Source organism: Ipomoea nil, unplaced genomic scaffold (assembly GCF_001879475.1).
Source record: "Ipomoea nil cultivar Tokyo-kokei standard unplaced genomic scaffold, Asagao_1.1 scaffold0465, whole genome shotgun sequence".
Taxonomy (NCBI): domain Eukaryota; kingdom Viridiplantae; phylum Streptophyta; class Magnoliopsida; order Solanales; family Convolvulaceae; genus Ipomoea; species Ipomoea nil.
In genome coordinates, this window is record NW_017616893.1 from 392501 (window position 1) to 411801 (window position 19301).

A 19301-nucleotide genomic window follows, 5' to 3' on the forward strand; every position below is an offset into this window, starting at 1 on the left:
TGATAAAAAATTTTTGTATTCTAAATTTCTAATGGAACTAACAACAAATACCCCGCGAATAACCTTGTGATTTAGTGGTACGAAGTGGTTCTCCCTGATGAGAGCTCATGATTCATGAATTTGAATCTCAATAGGGGCAATATTAACTCTTTATATTTCAGTAGGTTAAGAAAATAGTTATGAATACATATTATATTGTGACAGAGTTAGTAGTACTAAAAAAAACACCAAATACCCTTTTTCCTAAAAAAAAAAAAAACACCAAATACCCAATTCAACAGAGTATTAAAAAAACAAATATTAGAGACCTAATTAGTCATGCGACTGCCCATCAAGTTTAATATTATATATGAGGTAAATTTTAGGGGTAATGTAATATAATCTCATAATTTAGGCTTATTGATAATTTTTTTCTTGATTCTATGTTCTAGTAAAAAAATGTGTTTGATTCTTGTTATCCATACCATTTTAGCAGTACCGTAATTAACTTGTAATATATGATTATGACTTTCATTTTGTTCCCGTTCTATCTCTTGTTCAATTATGGTTTCATTAATTTGAATAAAGTTTAATTTAGACACTTAAATTACTCATCACATCAAGTTGAATATTTTGAGGTAAATTTTAAAGATAATGTAGCATAATATAATATTTCATGCTTTCCGATGATTGTTTCATGATTCTATTGTAAAAAATAAAAATAAAAATGTTTGATCCTTATCATTCACATCACTTTAACAGTAACTTGTAATATAAGATTATGACCATTTCGACCATCTCTCTTTTTGAGTTATGTTTGTCACTGATTTGAATCAAGTTCAATTAGACACTTAACTACATGTCACATCAAGTTCAGTTTAGACAATTAATTACATGTCATTATTCGGAAAAAAAAAATTGCACTTTTTATCTATAAGTTATGAAATTAAATATACTACATAAACTCTAACTTTTTACTCTCAAATTAAATTTCTACTCCATCTCACAAATCATTGATGTAGACACTTTTCTTGAGATCCACATGATGAAAATATCATATCACTATTTGTTACATCATGAAGTAAAAGTGATGGAGTAAAATTTGGGAGTACAGTACATGTACTAGAACTCATAAGTTATAGTGTTATTGTAAGTTCGGTCATTACTTGTTAATCGTGTTCACTTCTCGTCCCTAAGCTATAAATGACGTTGCAAAATTTGTCCCTAATGTTTTGATAGAAAAAGAACACAATTTGTAATGTTAGTTATAGTTTAGGAACGATAAGTGAACATGACCAACAAGTAGAAACGAATCTTACAATTATCCTAAAATTTAAGGATAAAAAGTCCGGGTGTCTCTCTTTTTGAATTATGCTTGTCACTAATTTGAATCAAGTTCAATTTAGACATTTAATTATTTACACGCCACTATTTTGCTATTATATAATCGAGTTCTACTCCATGGACTCCTAAATCTTTTATTTAATTAATTACACGCCACTATCGCCTTGGTTGCCTAATGTCCTGAATCCTGAAATACAATATGATATGCCTCCCTATTTAAACGATGCTAAAGTCTCAGGTTTAATTGATCAGGATTCTAAGATCTGGGATAAGGATATCTTGGAGGACATCTTTATACCTAGGGATGTCAATTTAATCTTGAAGGTCCCAGTGAGTCCAATGTTGATTTCTGGTATTGGGTTGATGATAATCGAGGGCTTTATTCGATTAAGAATGGCTATAGGCGCTTTCTGAGGAGTTTTAGTCCACTCGTGGATGATTTCAATAATTGAAACAAGTTATGGAATCTTAAAACCCCCTAAAGTGGAAAATTTCTTTATAGCGTGCAGTGACGAATACTATTCCTACTACCACCAATCTGTTAAACAAAAAAGTTGATATTGACCCTGTTTGCCCAGTAATTTGTGCATCTCATATTAAGGATGTGCTACATGCTCTAGTTTTATGTGATTTAGCTAAACAAGTTTGGTGTGCTTCGCAGATTCCTATTCCTTGTGCTATTGGCTTGAGCTTTGCAGGTTGGTGTGACCAATTGTTTAATTCTTTGCCTCAGGATGCTCTTGTTCGTGCAGCAGGAATTCTATACGCCATATGGATGGCCAGAACAATGCTGTGTGGAAGGGAATGGTTACCCGTCAGCATATCATTCTGTTGGAAAAAATAGCTTAAAATGACATGTTAAGTAGCTATTTTGTGGTACAATTATCTGTGGGGTTCACTTTTGATTTGGATCGGGTCAAAGTGATTTCGGGTTCTTCGTATTCAACAAAATATTATTTGAGTACTGAAAGTACATAATTTTATACAATGTACATTCAGTACACAAATGATATACTTTTAGTATATTAAAAATACACTTTTTGTTATGATTCATATAATAGTGTGTGAACCATCCACACAATAATTTGTTGATATTATTTCAAGTGGCTGTTAATAAGGGTATGGCAAGTGGGAACAAGTCTCAACTAGTCAACTCTCAAGTGGCAAATTAATACTAGAAATTCAAATCAAGAGCGTTGATCGTTGGGTATTTACTTCACATTAACTACACATGTACGCCCTTAATATTTTATGCGAATATGCAATTCTTAAAATTTTAATCAATATTTTTAGCCTTCAAATGTTTGGGATTTGTTGGTTGCACATTAATTGTAGGGAAATGTTACGTTGTCGAGTATAGTATATTTAATTTGTTAATTCTTTAGAAAATTCACCCTCCATGAGACGGATTACATTTTTCATAAATATTATATTTTTTTTTCATAAGGATTAATCTTTTCATCTCATTTTATGTGTCTAGTTCAATTGATAGCTAATGTTTGATTGAACTTATTTTTAATTTAAATTTTCATAATATTAAGTTTAGTATTAGTATATAAGATTTATATATTTAGAAATTACATTAAAGATATTATAGAATTTATTTCAATTGCAGTACTTCTCTCCCATGCGGTCGTCCAGACTCATATGCACCATTGGATGTGTTCAGATCAACGATTGAAAGTCAATGAAGATGGGGAAAAACGTTGTAGCATTTTGGTAATTTACTGCACCATGTATATTTCGGTACCGGTAGTGCATTAAGTGCTGGAGTGTGGTGCACTTATGAGTGCTCTGTGCTGCAGTTTTAAGTGTTGGTGGTCTGTGGTGCACTCTAATTGAAAAAATATGATGACATTTTGATAATTTCCTGCACCATGTATATTTCAGCGGTGCACTAAATGGTATGGTGCACTAATGGGTACTATGTGGTGCACTTTTGAGTGAACTGTGGTGTATGTGTACCACAAAATGCTGGTTTTTGGTGTACTAATGAAGAATACGGTGGTTCTCTTGAAAGGACCATGGTTGGTTAAGTTTCGAAAAAAGGATCATGAGTGGTTAACTTGGACCACGAATGATTTAATTTAAAAGTCGAAGGACTACAGATAGTTTATTTGAAAGTTTAGGACTAAACGTAGCAAAACCATTATACTGCTTAACTCAATAAAAATATTATTATATCCAATTAAATTAATAATTAAGAATGAAATTTGAAAATGCTTCTGCTTCGTACTCCTTCCAGCATGTTATTAGCAACTTGAAAAATGAAATTTTAAATCATAATTTTCCTGTAGCGCATATATCCTCTACCAACCCAATCCATGTTGTTCCAATATGGTGTGCCTCACAATTACTTTGCCATTAAGTTCATCGTATTCAATAATTTCTACATTGTCATACGCAATACTATATACTAAATGATTTGATGAAATTATGTTATATAATTTTTCTAGGGGAGAAAATATATAATTTCACTGAATATAACAGGATTAATTGCGCATTTGATTCTTAAAATTAAAATAGCTAGCTAGGTTGAGATGTGTAGGGGTAACGGGTAAGACACTGAAACCTCTAATTATGCGAATTGCTATTCGGAAAACTCGCAATCACTGTTTGATAGCGTGTATTGGGTAAATCTTGTCTTGTTCCTAGCCGATGGTATGCACTGAGTAAATCATGTCTTTGTGACCCTAACCGACAAAAGATCGCAAGAAAATAAATCAAATTAGGTTACCCATAGCAAAGGCCTCATTAAGAGTCAAACTTGTAACTTTGGGAGTATTAAGTCAACACTTTGATAACTTGGCTACATTACCCCACAAAACTTTCTTTTTTTAATTTGTGAAAATCTCATTTAAATTAGTAATTGTATTAGTAATTAACATCAAATAGGAAGTCAATAAGTGCATGGAACAACATTGTTTGAAATAATCTCGTGAGTTTCCTTGCTAAGTAGAGCGATATGATGTGTCAACACTACCAAACGTCCAAACTTAGCTAAAATAATTGTAGTATTATCAACAAATTAAAGAATGTCTTGTTTTATAAGTTTCTTTCCCTATGGTATCACAATCTAATAAATCTTAATCCATGTTTAATATCTACCACCTTCTAAAGTCATATTTGGTATGCTACAATGCGAAACATGAAAATGACTTACTTTCAATCTTGGACTATCAATTCAATAGTTTATAATTTTTCTAAGAACATTTTCAATTTCATCAAACTCCACCCTTCTACGGAGCGTTATACTATGCAACTGTGTGCACCATTGCAGAAACGACGTCGTTTTAACGTTTGACTTAAAAAAAAAATTCAGAATTGCATAACTACACATCTATAATTTCATAACTATAAATTCAGAATTGCATAACTACACATCCATAACTTCATAACTATAAATGCAGAATTGCATAACTACACATCCATAACTTCATAACTATAAATGCAGAATTGCATAACTACATATCCATAACTTCATAACTATAAATGCAGAATTGCATAACTACACATCCATAACTTCATAACTATAAATCCAAAATTGCATAACTACACATCCATAACTTCATAACTATACATTCAGAATTGCATAACTACACATCCATAACTTCATAACTATAAATCCAAAATTGCATAACTACACATTCATAACTTCATAATTATACATTCAAAATTGCATGCATAACTACACATCCATAACTTCATAACTATACATTCAGAATTGCATAACTACACATCCATAACTTCATAACTATACATTCAGAATGTGAAATTATAACTTCATAACTATACATTCAGAATTGCATGCATAATTACACATCAATAACTTCATAACTATAAATCTAGAATTGCATAACTACACATCCATAATTTCATAACTATAAATCTAGAATGTGACATTATAAAATTATGAACATATGTTTACGTAACTAACGGCACGAAAATAATTTTTTTTATTTAAATAAAACGACGCCGTTTTGCATCCGTGTGCACTATGGATGCACAACATAATTTGCCCCCTTCTACATAAGAAGACACTTAAGACATTCTATATCGGATTTAAAAAAGTCAAGCCCAAAATTGGTCGAATTTATAAGTATTTGATTACTAAAAATAAAAATAATACAAAATACTATAATTGAGAAATTAAAAATTGAATCTTGAAAAGGAGCTGGAAGGCAATTGTATTATCAATTCGATCAAAATTATTTTGATTTATATTTGATAGCAGCTATATATATATATATTACTCCTTCCAAATGAATGAATATACACGCATTAGATATACATGCATACATAATATATGTGTGCTATGTAATTTTTCCACTAATCTTTTGAACTGAGTAAAAATGGAAACCACATCTGACTTACGCTTCATAGGGTAAAGCCAAATGTATTTTGAGAAATGATCGATAAAGATTACATTATAGTGGAATTCATCAATAAATCACTCGTTCATAATCTTTACATGGTATCCAGAGCCTAAAATCTCCTACGAAAGAAACTTTTGTTTTTTTTTTTTCTCTCTCCCTTGCTTCCTTCCTACTCAATGGCGTCCACCACCCAAACTACAGTTCCGGCCACCACTGAAGTCATTCAGCTTCACGCTACTACACACTTCCCTATCAAACTCACACCTACGAATTTCCCAGTATGGCGCCGGCAAGTCCACGCTACTCTTGTTGGACTTGATCTCCTGGGATATGTTGACAGTTCCATCATGGAACCAGCCAAGTTCACCGATTCCGCGAACACCGTCGCTAACCCGAGCCATTTTGTTTGGTATCGCCAAGACCAAACTATTGTCAGTGCACTTCTGGGCAGCTGTACTGACACAATCCAGCCGGTCATCTCCTCGGCCACAACAGCCCGCGATGCATGGCAACGTCTCATTGCCAGTTACGCTAGTGCCTCTCGAGGACGCATCATTTCCCTCAAGGCAAAGCTCACCACAGATCCCAGAGGTTCTCGGTCCATTACGGCGTACCTCACTGACATGCGAGCTATCGCTGATGACCTTGCTCTTGCTCAGTGTCCAGTCACTGATGAAGATTTGGTCGTGTATGTGTTAACGCAGCTTGGAGAGGAGTACAACTCCATTATCTCTGCAGTCCGCATTCGTGAAACGCCCGTCTCGTGGGGTGAGCTGGCGGATAGTCTAACTGACCATGAATGCCAGTTGAAGGTTGCTGACACACAACTTGGTGCAAAGGTTGTTTCAACACATCACTGATATTCTAGTTCGGTTTAAGATGGATGGTGCAAAGGTTGTTTCAACACCGCTAGCTACCTCAGACAAGTTGCTACCTGCACCGTCTGGTTCTACGCCGGTTGATATCACTCAGTTTCGGCGTTTCCTTGGCTTGTTGCAGTACCTGGTCATCACTAGGCCAGATATATCCTATGCGGTCAATCGTCTTTCACAGTTCATGCACTCGCCTACAGAGCTGCACTGGTAGGCTGCTAAACGGTTACTTCGGTATTTGAAGGGCACAGTCTGTCATTGCTTGTTTCTCCGGGCTGGCCAACCACTTTCGCTACCTGTGTATACGGATGCTGATTGGGGAGGTTGCACTGCTGATGGCCGCTCCACCACCGCATACTTAGTGTATCTCGGTTCCAATCTCATATCTTGGAAGTCCGCTCGCCAAAAGTCCGTGTCGCGCTCGTCCACAGAGCCTGAGTACCGAGCTTTGGCAAATGCTGCTGCAGAAGTCTTATGGGTAAGGAATTTGCTCTGTGAGCTTCAGTTGCAGCTGGTGAGGCCTCCTATTTTGTTTTGCGATAATCTTAGCACAACCTATGTGTGCAAAAACCCGGTGTTCCATTCGCGTATGAAGCATCTCGCACTTGATTACTTCTTCGTTCGTGACTTGGTTGCTAATGGTTCACTAGTTGTTCGGCACATCCCTTCCAAATATCAGCTAGCTGACCTCCTTACCAAACCCTTGGGCCGGTCCTTGTTTCTTCAATTTCGTTCCAAGATTAGAGTCTCTGACGGATCCTCAATCTTGCGGGGGCGTGTTAAAGATATATGTGGTTGATATCTTCTCTTATTATATTTAGTCCTATTCTAGCTCCTGTATAATAGTTATTAGGCTAGTTGTTGTAACTAATAGCTATCTTCTCTCATTTGTAAAGCTATTTATAGCTGCCTATAGTTTCATCAATAAATCACTCGTTCATAATCTTTACATGTGTCTGTATACATATATACGCATGTGAAAATTGATCAGCTGAATGACCACCTCACCGCTCATAAATTCATCTACACTGATGATATCACTTTGCTAGCTCCCCCATAGCCACTGGCAGCTCTCGTTGCTCAATATGAACCACCTGTTTCTTTACGATTAGAGCAACACAGGTATTCGGGAGCACCTAGTCCTCAAGCAAATGTGGCTTATTTTGATGGTTTAGTTGTTGTCCCGTTCTTTCAGAATTGATTCCCTAACACTGGTGCCACTCACTATGCCACTTTGAATCCCTCCTTACTGTAATAAGTAGAATAGTACACAAGGAATGACACTCTTTAATAGTACATGTTTGAATATTTCTAGTCTTGGGCATACTTCAATATCCTCTTCTTCACGTGGCCTACAATTACAGAATTTGTTACATGTTCCTGCCCTAACCAACTCCCTCTTATTTGTCAAACATTTTGTCACAAATAATAATGTTTTCTTTGAGTTTAACCCTTTTCTGGTTTTGTTTTGTTTTGCTTTTCATTTTTTGTTTTTTGTTTTTTTTTTGTTTTTGTTTTGTTTTTTGTTTTTTGTTTTTTTTTTTTTGTTTTGTTTTTTGTTTTGTTTTTTTATTTTGTTTTGTTTTTTTGTTTTGTTTTGTTTGTTTTTGTTTTGTGTGTGTGTGTGTGAAGGATCTCAACACCAACCAAATTTTTCTTAAGGAAGAAAGCTCGAGGGGGAGGGGAGGTTATATAAACTTCGAATATAAAATCTAGTTGCATTCACTACATCCAAAGCATCTTCAGAAGTTTGGCACAACCGCCTTGGTCACCCTCACTCAAGAGCCTTACACAATATTCTACGTTATTGTCCAATGTCTAAGTCTTTAAATAACGTTAACTCTCTTTGTTTTGCTTTTCAACTAAGGGCCCGTTTAGAAACCTACAAAATGTTTTCCGGAAAATGATTTTTGAAAAATGACTCATTTTTTGAAAAAAAATAATTTTTTTTAGGTGTTTTGCTAAATGTCAGAAAACTATATTTTTTGTCAACTTTGTTGATGATTACTGTCGGTATACCTAGTTTTTTCCCATGAAACTAAAGACAGACATCTATGCCATTTTCCAAAGGTTTTAAGAATTGGTTGAACAGACTTTCTCTAGTAAAATTAAAGCCGTTTAGTCCAATCGAGGAAATGAATACAAAAAATTAGATAAGTTCTTTGTTAGTCTTAGAATAAATCAGCTTCAATCTTGTGCTTACACACATGAACAAAATGGGCATGTAGAAAGACACCATAGGCACATTGTTGAAACTGATCTCACGTTGCTTACCCAAGTCTCTTTTTCTCCTAGGTATTAGGCTTATACCTATGAAATTGTGATTTTCCTTATTAACTGTATGCCTTCTGCAACTCTAAACAATATGAGCCCATACGCCCTCATCAATAATGAAAATCCTGATTATTCATTTCTTTGTGTGTTTGATTGCCTATGTTCTCCTTATATTCGTCCTTACAATAAGCACAAAATAGAGTTTTGTTTTGCCCAATGTCTTTCTTAGTTACCCATAGTTATTTTGAGGATATCGTTGTTTGAATCTCAATAATAGAAAGATTTTTTTCGTACACTATGTCTAATTTGATGAGAATGTATTTTCTTTTGTAGCAATTACATCTCCACAAGTTTTTGTTCGTGCTCGGGATGCAGTACCTTGGGCTGTTCTCAGCATCCCAAGTCCGCTACACTACCAGTGAGAGGACACACTCATGTTACCCAGTGTAATGGTCGTGTCACCAAGCTAGAGAGGGATATGACCGTGACACGTATTGGACACGATCGTGACACAACCATGTTATCGGTCTAGCCAGGGACACGACCGTGTCGCCCATCTCCAGACAGGGACACAGTTGTGTCACCTAGCCAAAAATGGACATGGTCGTGTCGATGGAACTTCCACCCCTGACTGAATTGACACTCGAGCATCCACCAATTGTTCCTTTCAAGTCTGAACGATGCTAACTAGTAGCTCCGACTCAACGAACACATCTTATGGTAATTCGCCACATGACTCGTGGCTCTATAGATAACAAAGCTTTGGTCACATGTGTAGAAGATTTTAAGTCCACCTACTACTCTCAAGCCAAGAAGAGCTCTGCATGGCGAATAACGATGGACCAAGAGTTTAATGTCCTATTGCACAACAACACTTGGAAGTTGGTTCCTTCTGAACAAGATATGAATGTGATAGGATGCAAGTGGGTGTTCCGAGTCAAAAGAAAAACTGATGGATCAATTGAATGCTACAAGGCACGACTTGTTGGCAAATGGTTCAATCAGGTTGAAAGAGAATATTACTTTGACACTTTCAATCTAGTGAGGAAGGCAACTACAATAAGACTTCTTTTATCTCTTGCCAAAACTAAAAGTTGGTCAATCAGCCAGCTTGATGTTCACAATGCTTTCCTAAAGGGATATTATGCGAGAATGTTTTTATGAAGCAACCACTATGGTATATATAAACAAAGACTTTCCTACTCATTTTTGCAAATTGCATAAATCACTATGGCTTGAAACAGGCACCTTGTGGGTGGTTCAAATGCCTTCATGGTTGCTTACATTCAATTAGGTTCATGCTTCGAAAACTGACGTGTGTTTGTTTATCTATTCAACTGCTAACACTCAACTTTATTTATTAGTTTATGTTGATGATATACTAATAATGGGCAATGTCAAATACCTTTTGACTTCAATTACAAATAGGCTAGCTGATGTCTTCAAAATTAGAGATATTGGGCCGCCGAACTTCTTTTTGGCTATGGAGATATTTAACAACTAGGGGGCGATGATCTTGTTAAAAGGTCGGGAATGAAACACCATAAAACAATCTCAACTCCAACTCCAGTTAATAGTAAGCTAAGTGTAACAGCCACAACTCAACCATATGAAAATCCTATACATTACCACAACCTAATCAAGCACTTTAGTACCTAACTATCACTCATCCAGATCTCTCATTTTCAGTCAACAAACTTTGTTAGTTCATGTACTCTCCTAACAATGAGCACTGGCTGGCAATCAAACGAGTTCTAAGGTGCGCCCCAGAGTGTGTTCATCCCTGGCAGACTCATAACTGATAATATTCTTGATGATGCGGAGGTCGGGCATTATTTGAGATGGAAGCGAATTGGGTAAGGATGTTGGGTGGATTTGAAGATGGACATAGCAAAAGCCAATGACATAATGGAGTGGAGTTTCCTGAAATGCATGCTCCGCGGGTTGGGGTTTAAGGAAGGCTAGGTGAGGCTGGTCATGTTGTGTGTCTCCACAGTAAAGTACAACGTGTTGGTAAATGGCATAGAGGTGGAGCAGGTGACTCCTAAAAGAGAGCTAAGGTAGGATAACCCACTATCCCCATACCTCTTTATAATATGTGCAGAAGGGGCTATCCTTTCTATTTAGGGAGGCAGAGAAGGCGGTCTTTATAATATGTGCAGAAGGGGCTATCCTTTCTATTTAGGGAGGCAGAGAAGGCGGTTGTATCTATGGGTTGAGGGTGGTGTGCGGTGCCCCTTAGTGTCGCATATGTTTCTTGCGGACGATTGTGGACGATAGTCTACTGTTCTTTAAAGCTACCTAGGCATGTGTGGTTAAGGAATGTTGGGAGTATTACATACTAGAGATCAGATTGTGCATCTCAAGGATCCGAGGTTGAAAATAAGAATGCAATAATTATGAAGCGCATACACCAGTGGAAGATACATTGTAACCCTACAGGCCATTTCCTGTCCTAACTTAGAAAAAACCTAGAAACCAAACAGAGCCAACTCCTTACAATATAGAGGTGAACGCAAGGGATTCCACCATGTTACAACACAAATTAGCAAAACTTAATATGTTTGTTGTTGGGAAGGAACTAGTATAGGCCCCTCTCCCTCCTCTCAACTCTCAAGTCTCAGGCTAGACATCTTTACATCATTTTCACTTTATATCTTATATATTATATATCTAGACAAGGTAACTCTCATCACTTTATGCATCTTATTCTCTCTCACATATTCAAAGAATCTCACATAGTGTATCTTGATGCAGGGTGAGCCGCCAACCGAACTATCGGTGACAACCCAATGCTACAACAGGGATCCTCACCTTGTGCCCTCTGCTTCCTTTCAGTAAAACCTCTCCGAAACTATACTGTCCCGTTACTGATCGAGGTGTGAGAGTCACTGTAAATTTGCGTGTTGCGCCCGGCCTTAGAGTCATTGCGGGAGGGTTGGTTTCGATTGCGATTTCCGGTGCCATTCTTGCAGTGATTACATACGTTTCTTCCTCAGCAACGTTTGTCACTGAGCGGGATATTGTTCGAGTTCCCACAAGGTGTGAAATTGTGATTGAGGGCATGTTGAGATTCGATGGGTTGCCGAGAGTGTAGTTGCAAGCAGAGTTTGTATAGTTCCTTATCTCGTGAGGATCAATCCCGGGAACTGTGCACAAGAATCCCAAATAATCTTCATAACCTACAAATCAAGCAATAGATCAACTAATAAGCGATACTGATCCACTGCCATCAAGATTCAAAAAGTTTGTGTATGGCTAAAGTGTAAATCCTGAGTGTCAACTACACCAAAAGTTATAGTAGCGAAAGCGCAACTTTAGACTGCCATCATATTTTCGAGAGCCAGGGTGCTGGACTTAGCCCTTTACTGGCCTCCGCCCAACAATCCCCCTAGCCATATGGTTCTGGACTTGGCCCTTACCGACCTCTGCCCATCACACACACACACACACACACACACACACATAAACACACACACACACACACACACACACACACACACACACAAACACACACACACACACACACACACACACACACACACACAAACATATGGTAGTTACCTGCATCAAAAACAAGGCCAGGATCAAGGGCTGCTCGGGGATCGACATGGCCACTACCGTAATCAAAAGGTGTTGCTTGAACTAGTGTCAAGGTTTCGGAACCGGAATATTGTTGTGCTTGAAGCGGTCTCTCTGCTCTGTTGACGGTTGATGACGTCGTCATCAAAGCTGATTTGATAGCTGCCGGGCTCCAATGAGGGTGCTTCTGCTTCACGAGAGCAGCTATTCCTGCTATATGGGGAGCAGCCATGCTGGTTCCAGATATCATAGCAAATCCTTCACCTGACTCCAGCAAAAAAACAATTCTAATTTCTTCATCCAATATCAAGAATCCTCTACCAATGATGTCAAAGAAAGAAAAAAAGAATAAAACAGAATACTATACCGATATAATTTGCTTCATCCGTTCCATTAGGATCCCATGCAGCCCAAATCAGAGAACCTGGAGCCAGTATATCAGGTTTGAGGAGATCAGCATCTTGGAAGCTAAAATCTTTGATATTTGGTCCTCGAGCAGAGAACAATGCCACTTGTGGTGCAGATTTTTGAAGTATAGGCCTCAAACCATCCCCAATGCTCCCTACTGCTTTGAAGCTCTTAACACGGCCAGTCCAATCTCTTGAAGTGGAGATATTGTAATAGTTTATAAGCTCCTAAAGGTAGAAATTCACAGACAATTTTAAGAGACAAGTAGAGTTCAAGCCTTAAATAGTATAAATAAAGAAATTCAGTGAGATATGCAACTAATGGAAATACATGTCAGAGTAAACATTTAAAGCTCCAGATTTTAAAATTACAGCAACTAAAATAGAACACACGGGTTAAGATACTTACCATTGAATCCTTCACATCTGTTATGAGAACCCCAGGAACTCTAACAGGCACAGGATCAAATTTTGTTCCCGACGGAGCATTCTCAACAGCAAGAACAAATCCAGAAGCACCAAGATTTCTAGCTGTTTCTGCAACTCTTTTGATTGATGATGTGCCCGTAACAAAATTGAACGAATAGCCACAAAGAAGGATGTTTCCCTGTACCAAGTTTTTGTTCAAAAGTTCGGGCCTCTGGCAGTCTGATGGATTATATTTGGCAACCGAAGAATCCAACACAACATCATTAGCAGCAACCATGGTGAATGTTCGATTTGGATGAGTAGAAGCTGCAGAAACCCATAAAATAACCTTGATAATCAGAAAAGTATATGTACAGATAATAAAGATAAACTGAATTGAGCAATGACCCTTGGCCAAGATGGTTCAAGGGGAGCTCCCTAAAACTCAAGGTCAGAAGCTCAATCCCATTCCTCTCTGATTTACCAAATTACAAATCTGAACTTACGTGACAACCCAATGCCAGATAAGACTTTTCCATTTCCAAGGGTCAAGTGATTCTTATATCTCCGGTCATCAACTGCAGCAGCTACAGATGCTATCCATGGGCTGTAAGACAACAACGTTTTTGGGAAAGGACCTCCATTCCCTGCTGCTTGAGCAACAAAGACTCCAGCTTTGACTGCTGAAAGAAGTGTAGCATCAAAAGGGTTTAGAAATGTGGTCTTTGTAGTTGCCGGTGGACTGTTTGGCCCCACTGACAGATTGAGAATGTCAACACCATCATGAACTGCCTGTTAATAGAGATATTCAATATATCAGTAATTAGAACTGCAATGTAACAAACACTGTTAGTTCTGCTATGGAGCATGGCTAAATCCTGAATCTTATGTGAGTTTATGTCATATAAATCACTTAATCAGCCTAACGTGATTGACTGTTAGCCTACTAGCATACCTGTTCAATAGCAGCAACCACATCTGCAATAAACCCTCCAAATAGCCTGTATAGCGCCTTGTACACAGCAATCCTGAAAGCCAATATCAATTGTAAAGAGCGTTCTAGTCATTATGCTTAAAAGAGATGCATGGCATTTTGATAGATGATAGAAAACCTTACCTTGCACGGGGAGCCATTCCACTTGCTTTTCCAAATTCAAATCCGTGCATTCTGACAGGAATCCCATTGTTTCCTGCTGCAATGGCTGCTGTGTGACTGGTAAAAGCCATAGACAACATCTCATGTCATAGTTGGAATACTATACAAGACATTTTTCTCAGAGTACTAGAACACTTAAATGCAATTTAAAGCCCAAAAGCACAGTAAACCAGACCTTCCATGTCCATCACCATCGAGAGGAGAATCAAAATCAATTGCAGGATTGAATGCACCAGCAGCTTTAGCAGCTCCTGCAAAATGTTGGGCTCCAATGATTTTCCCATTACAGTAGTTCCTCCTTGTCTCTGGATCTTTTTCACATTTTCCTCGGTATTTTGGAAGAGGTCCATAGGGCTCAGTAATGTGGTTTGCGAAGCTGGGATGGTGTGGATAAATTCCAGAGTCCACAAAGCCTATTACAATATCCTCTCCTGCCCTGTCAAACCCACCTCCAGTTGGCCACACTCCTGTTGGAAGCCCCAAGAACTGAGGGGTGTGGACCGTTAGTCTTTTCACCTTCCAATCTCTTACTACTGATTTCACACCAGGAGCTTGTCTAAGGATTTCTGCCTACTAATATGTTAAATGTATAAGATATAAATTGGAGAAGGTGTTGAATATCAATCAGATAAAAAGCATGTGTTTTTATTTACTAAATAGATGTTTTATCAGTAGAAAATAATGGATTGTCACCTGCTCAGGGGAAATATGAACTGCAAAGCCATTTATGAGATGGCGGTAACTATAGATTTTCTTGTAGGTTCCTCGGTCAAACAGCAACCCAAGAAGCATATCATGTTTCGTTTCCAGATGCCGTGCATAAGATGTGACAGATTCACTGAAAAGGGGCCAGATCACAAAGCAAATAGAGTAAACAACTTTCTTTAACAAAAAGAAATTAATAAAGGAATAAATACTATATCTTTATTATATGGACAAGTTGAGTCATTTAACCGTTTCAGAACTTATGATAGTAAGCTTTTCTGTCATTTTCTCAAGGAGAGTGAACAAGTTTAAGAAGAGATTAAATAAATAAATAAGCCAAATTTAGAGATATTATCTCAAGTGGAATAACCAGTTGACATGATTTGAATTTACAATGTTTAAGGACGCATTTTCTGTAATAAAAAAGCTGAGTCCAGCATAATATAATTATATTGCACAACAAAAATAAACAAGACGGTTGCAAAAGGGTGTTTAATCTGCCATAGACTAGGGAGGAAATGGTGCACAGGGAAACACAGGATATGAAACCTGAGGAAAACTTACAAATGTAAAAAATAGAAGTGTCTATTTGCAATTTTTTTTGCATAAACATTAATTATCTATAGTTTCTTTTTAGGAAATTCATTTTTGATTTTTAAAAAAAAATTAAGGAAATGATGTTGAAATGTTTTATGGAATAAGTTTCTTAGGAAGAAATGTTTTCAAAACATGGAAACCTCACCCTTGAGAGTGCTTGTGTATCATAGGCCATAGATTTAACGTTTAATACTAATAAAGCTACTGAATTGTCAATATGCTTATCCAGTAGCATATAATTAAGAAAATCTTAAGGTGTTACACCCAATGCGGTGGGCTCTTTGTGAGCACCAGGCACTAGTCCTCCCACTTAATGGGCCACTGCGTGGCCGGGATTTACCACCTCCACAAATCTTGTCGGGCCGGGGTGTGGGGCCCTCGGGGCGAGGGATTGTGCCTTTTGTGGACAAGAAAATCTGAAAATGTGTTGCAATATGTACTTTCTTGAAGAAAATTAATATGGAGTATAGCAATAAATTCCAATTTGATTCCTAGAATTACCAGATACATAAAACACCAAGAGAACATACACTATCCAGCCAGAATACCCAATTTCCCATATGAAAAGTATAGTTGATAAAAGATGTCACACCAATTGGTTGCATAATCAATTGAAAACACCATGTACATACAAGACAACAAACATCCCCTTCACCCAAAATAATTGCTTAATATTACATAGATGCTGGTACACACTCTCGGGTAGTGGCTGCAATTTCCCTCATCAACCAAAAACCAAAAACATGATAATAATTGCTTAAAATCTCTTCTACAGCAGTTCATAATACAAAACTTGAAATATTCTACAAAAAAATGGGAAATAAATATGGAAACAGGAGTACCTGGCTACATCAATTTTCTCATCATCCTCCAAAGCTGTAGCTTCAAAACCATTAACTCCACCTTTATAACTTATTACAGGCTCCCCCTCAACTGTCACAATGTAAATTTCTGCCTTCCCAAAGTCCAACACACCCAATAAAAGAAATACAACAATCATTGGTGCCCACATTTCTGCAGATAGAAAGTCTAGTCTCTTCAGACTCCTTGAAATCCACAGTCACATCTCTGTTTCATCCACATCACAACCAAATTACTCAGGCACACAGAAAAATGACACTACTAGTACAAACAGCATTAAGGGTTGTACTATAAGCAGCAATGCTAGTACCTAGATCGAAAGGGTATAATATTCATGCTCTAAAACACAAAGAACTCACTCTATCTCAACAAACTGGAAAAGTACTGCCAAATGAGCAAAATGAAGCCATGTATCACACACACACAAAACCTGATCTGTTATATAAACATATTATATTATATTAATGGATACACACTAAAATAATTATATTTATTTAATCTAATCATAACCAGGTTCAACTAAGGAGATCCAACACCAGAAACAACCCTTTTTTTTTAATCTGAACATCTAGAAAACTGTTTCAGCCAGTATGTACACTGATCAGCTAAGCAGCTCAAGCAAAGAATCAAAAATAAAATATTTGGAAAAGAAAAGAAAAAACAGAGATAATAAAGTGAAACCCAAAACGGAAAAGCTAAGATCTTTACTCACAATGATCCAAGGAAGGAATCAAATCATGAAATGCTATTCCGTACTCTCTTTCTCTCTCTACACATATGTATGGGGAAAGCAAGCTAGCTAGCAAAGCAGAGAGGATGAAAATGGGAGGAGTAATGAAGACGAAGAAGTATGAAGAGAGGCGGAGGGAGAATAAATCAGCTGTATAACTTTTAACTTTTTGGTGCCACTTGCCAGAATGAGTAGGCAAGGGGGAAGGGGAAGGGGATGTATATGTAGTGAGAGAATGAGAGTGGGAGTGAAAGATGAAAATGAGTCCAGTGGAGTGAAGTGGAGGTTGTTAGGGTTGCTTTTATTATTCTTAATAGTTTGGGGGGGAATTATTAAATCTTTTTGTGTTTTCTCCTTTTAATCATTTCTGAATATTAATTTCATGTAACTTCCTTTAATTTCAACAATTCATCAACTTTAAGACAACTATGTTTTATCCTTTTTTTTTTTACTCCATTCATCTTAACACATCTACCAAATAAAAATATAAAATCACACCCCCGGTCTAACATAATTTAAGTGGTTGATCACCTGATCTCAAGTCATTCTTCTCAATCTGGTCTCAAGTCATGAATTCATGGTTGGAGGCAATAGAGTGGATTCAAACCTCACCTCAAACATCATTGGAGTTGGACTCTTCAAGTTGGAGTAAAATGTGAATTGAACTTCGTGGGCGCCCAATAAAGCAGGGGACTAGGGTTCATGTGAGAACGCCGGGCTATCGGGTCCAAAACGTTAAAATTCAAAAAGTTATTCAAAGTAGTTTTTTTTATCAGTTTAAAAAAAATTATTTTCTCCAAAACACTCTCCAATAAAAATAAATAAAAAACAATGCGACTCAATAGACTAGTTCAACAATCCCATATGTCAGTCCTGTCACTGTCATTGTCTCTTCACTATACTAGGCAATTAGGTGCTTGAGCCCGTTGATGGGGCTCATAAGCCCGTTGATGGGGCTCATACCGTGAAGGTAATTAGCAATGGGACATGTGATTACTGATTAGTGTTCACGGGCTTCCCGTTAACATATGTTTATTTTTTTAATATAAATTCTATAATAATAATAATAATAATAATAATTGGTTTTCAAAAAAAAAAAATAATAATAATAATAATATTATTATTATTATTATTATTATTATTATTATTGTTGTTGTTGTTGTTGTTGTTGTTGTTATAGTTTTTTTTGGTGAACAAAGACCCGTACAGGATGGGAAAGAAAAAACTGGCTACCACACTCTATGAGTCATGGCTCCATCATAAGCATCAGCAAGAAGAAGATCCTGCAAGTTTTTTGGCGAGCATTCAAGAATTGTCGTACCAATTCGCAGTTTGCCCCAAGTTTGCAAGCCAATCAACGCTTTTATTACCTTCTCTCAAGGTGTGAGAGAAAATGACATCTTTCATGTGTGGACTAGTGCGTATGCAATCTTTAATAAGGGTCGACGTAGAATCAACTAAGTCTCCCCCCCCCCCCCCCCCCCTTCATGGTGGCAATGATTATTGTTATTATAGTTTATAAAATAACATAGACCTTGTTTTGCATGACTAGCTAAAAGCTAGGTGAAAGATGAAAAGTTGGTAGCTAAATAAGTTAACTAATTGAAATTAAAGTTTTTGGTAAAATTAATTGTTGAATTAGTTGATAAGTGTAAAAAAATATAAAAAGATAAATTAAGATATTAGAATTTGATTAATGAAGGAGATGATGTCATTTTTGTAAATTAATAAAGATAAAAAAAAAAAGAATAAAAAACCAAAAGCTTATTTTGAAACACCTACTTGGGGTACCGTTTTAAAATGAACTATTATTTTAAGCTCCTTATCTTTTACCAAAAAAGAGCTTGTAGCTTATTTGTAGCTTAAAATAATTTATAGGAATAAGGTTCAAATTGGCCACTGAACGTAACCTGAAAATGCAATTAGGTCACTGAACGAAAAAAAAAGTGCAATTAGGCCACTGAACACTCCAAATGTATGCAATTTCACCTGATAGCAGGTTACCATCAA

The 19301-nt window shown here is 36.9% G+C and overlaps 2 protein-coding genes across 2 annotated transcripts; one reads left to right on the forward strand and one right to left on the reverse strand.

The window, feature by feature from the left end:
- Positions 1-5875: 5875 nt before the first annotated feature.
- Positions 5876-6559, forward strand: LOC109173040. Its single transcript, XM_019322301.1, has one exon. The coding sequence runs from the start codon at positions 5876-5878 to the stop codon at positions 6557-6559; it is 684 nt and encodes a 227-aa protein (XP_019177846.1).
- A 4662-nt stretch (positions 6560-11221) lies between these two features.
- On the reverse strand, positions 11222-17567 carry LOC109173136 (subtilisin-like protease SBT2.5). Its single transcript, XM_019322401.1, has 11 exons — positions 17274-17567; positions 16543-16768; positions 15092-15236; positions 14574-14968; positions 14360-14455; positions 14198-14270; positions 13749-14034; positions 13244-13569; positions 12795-13062; positions 12410-12691; positions 11222-12027 (listed from the first exon to the last, which is right to left on the reverse strand). Exons 2-11 carry the CDS (start codon positions 16710-16712, stop codon positions 11621-11623), a joined length of 2448 nt encoding a protein of 815 aa, XP_019177946.1. The 5' UTR covers positions 16713-16768; positions 17274-17567; the 3' UTR covers positions 11222-11620.
- Between the last annotated feature and the right edge of the window lie 1734 nt (positions 17568-19301).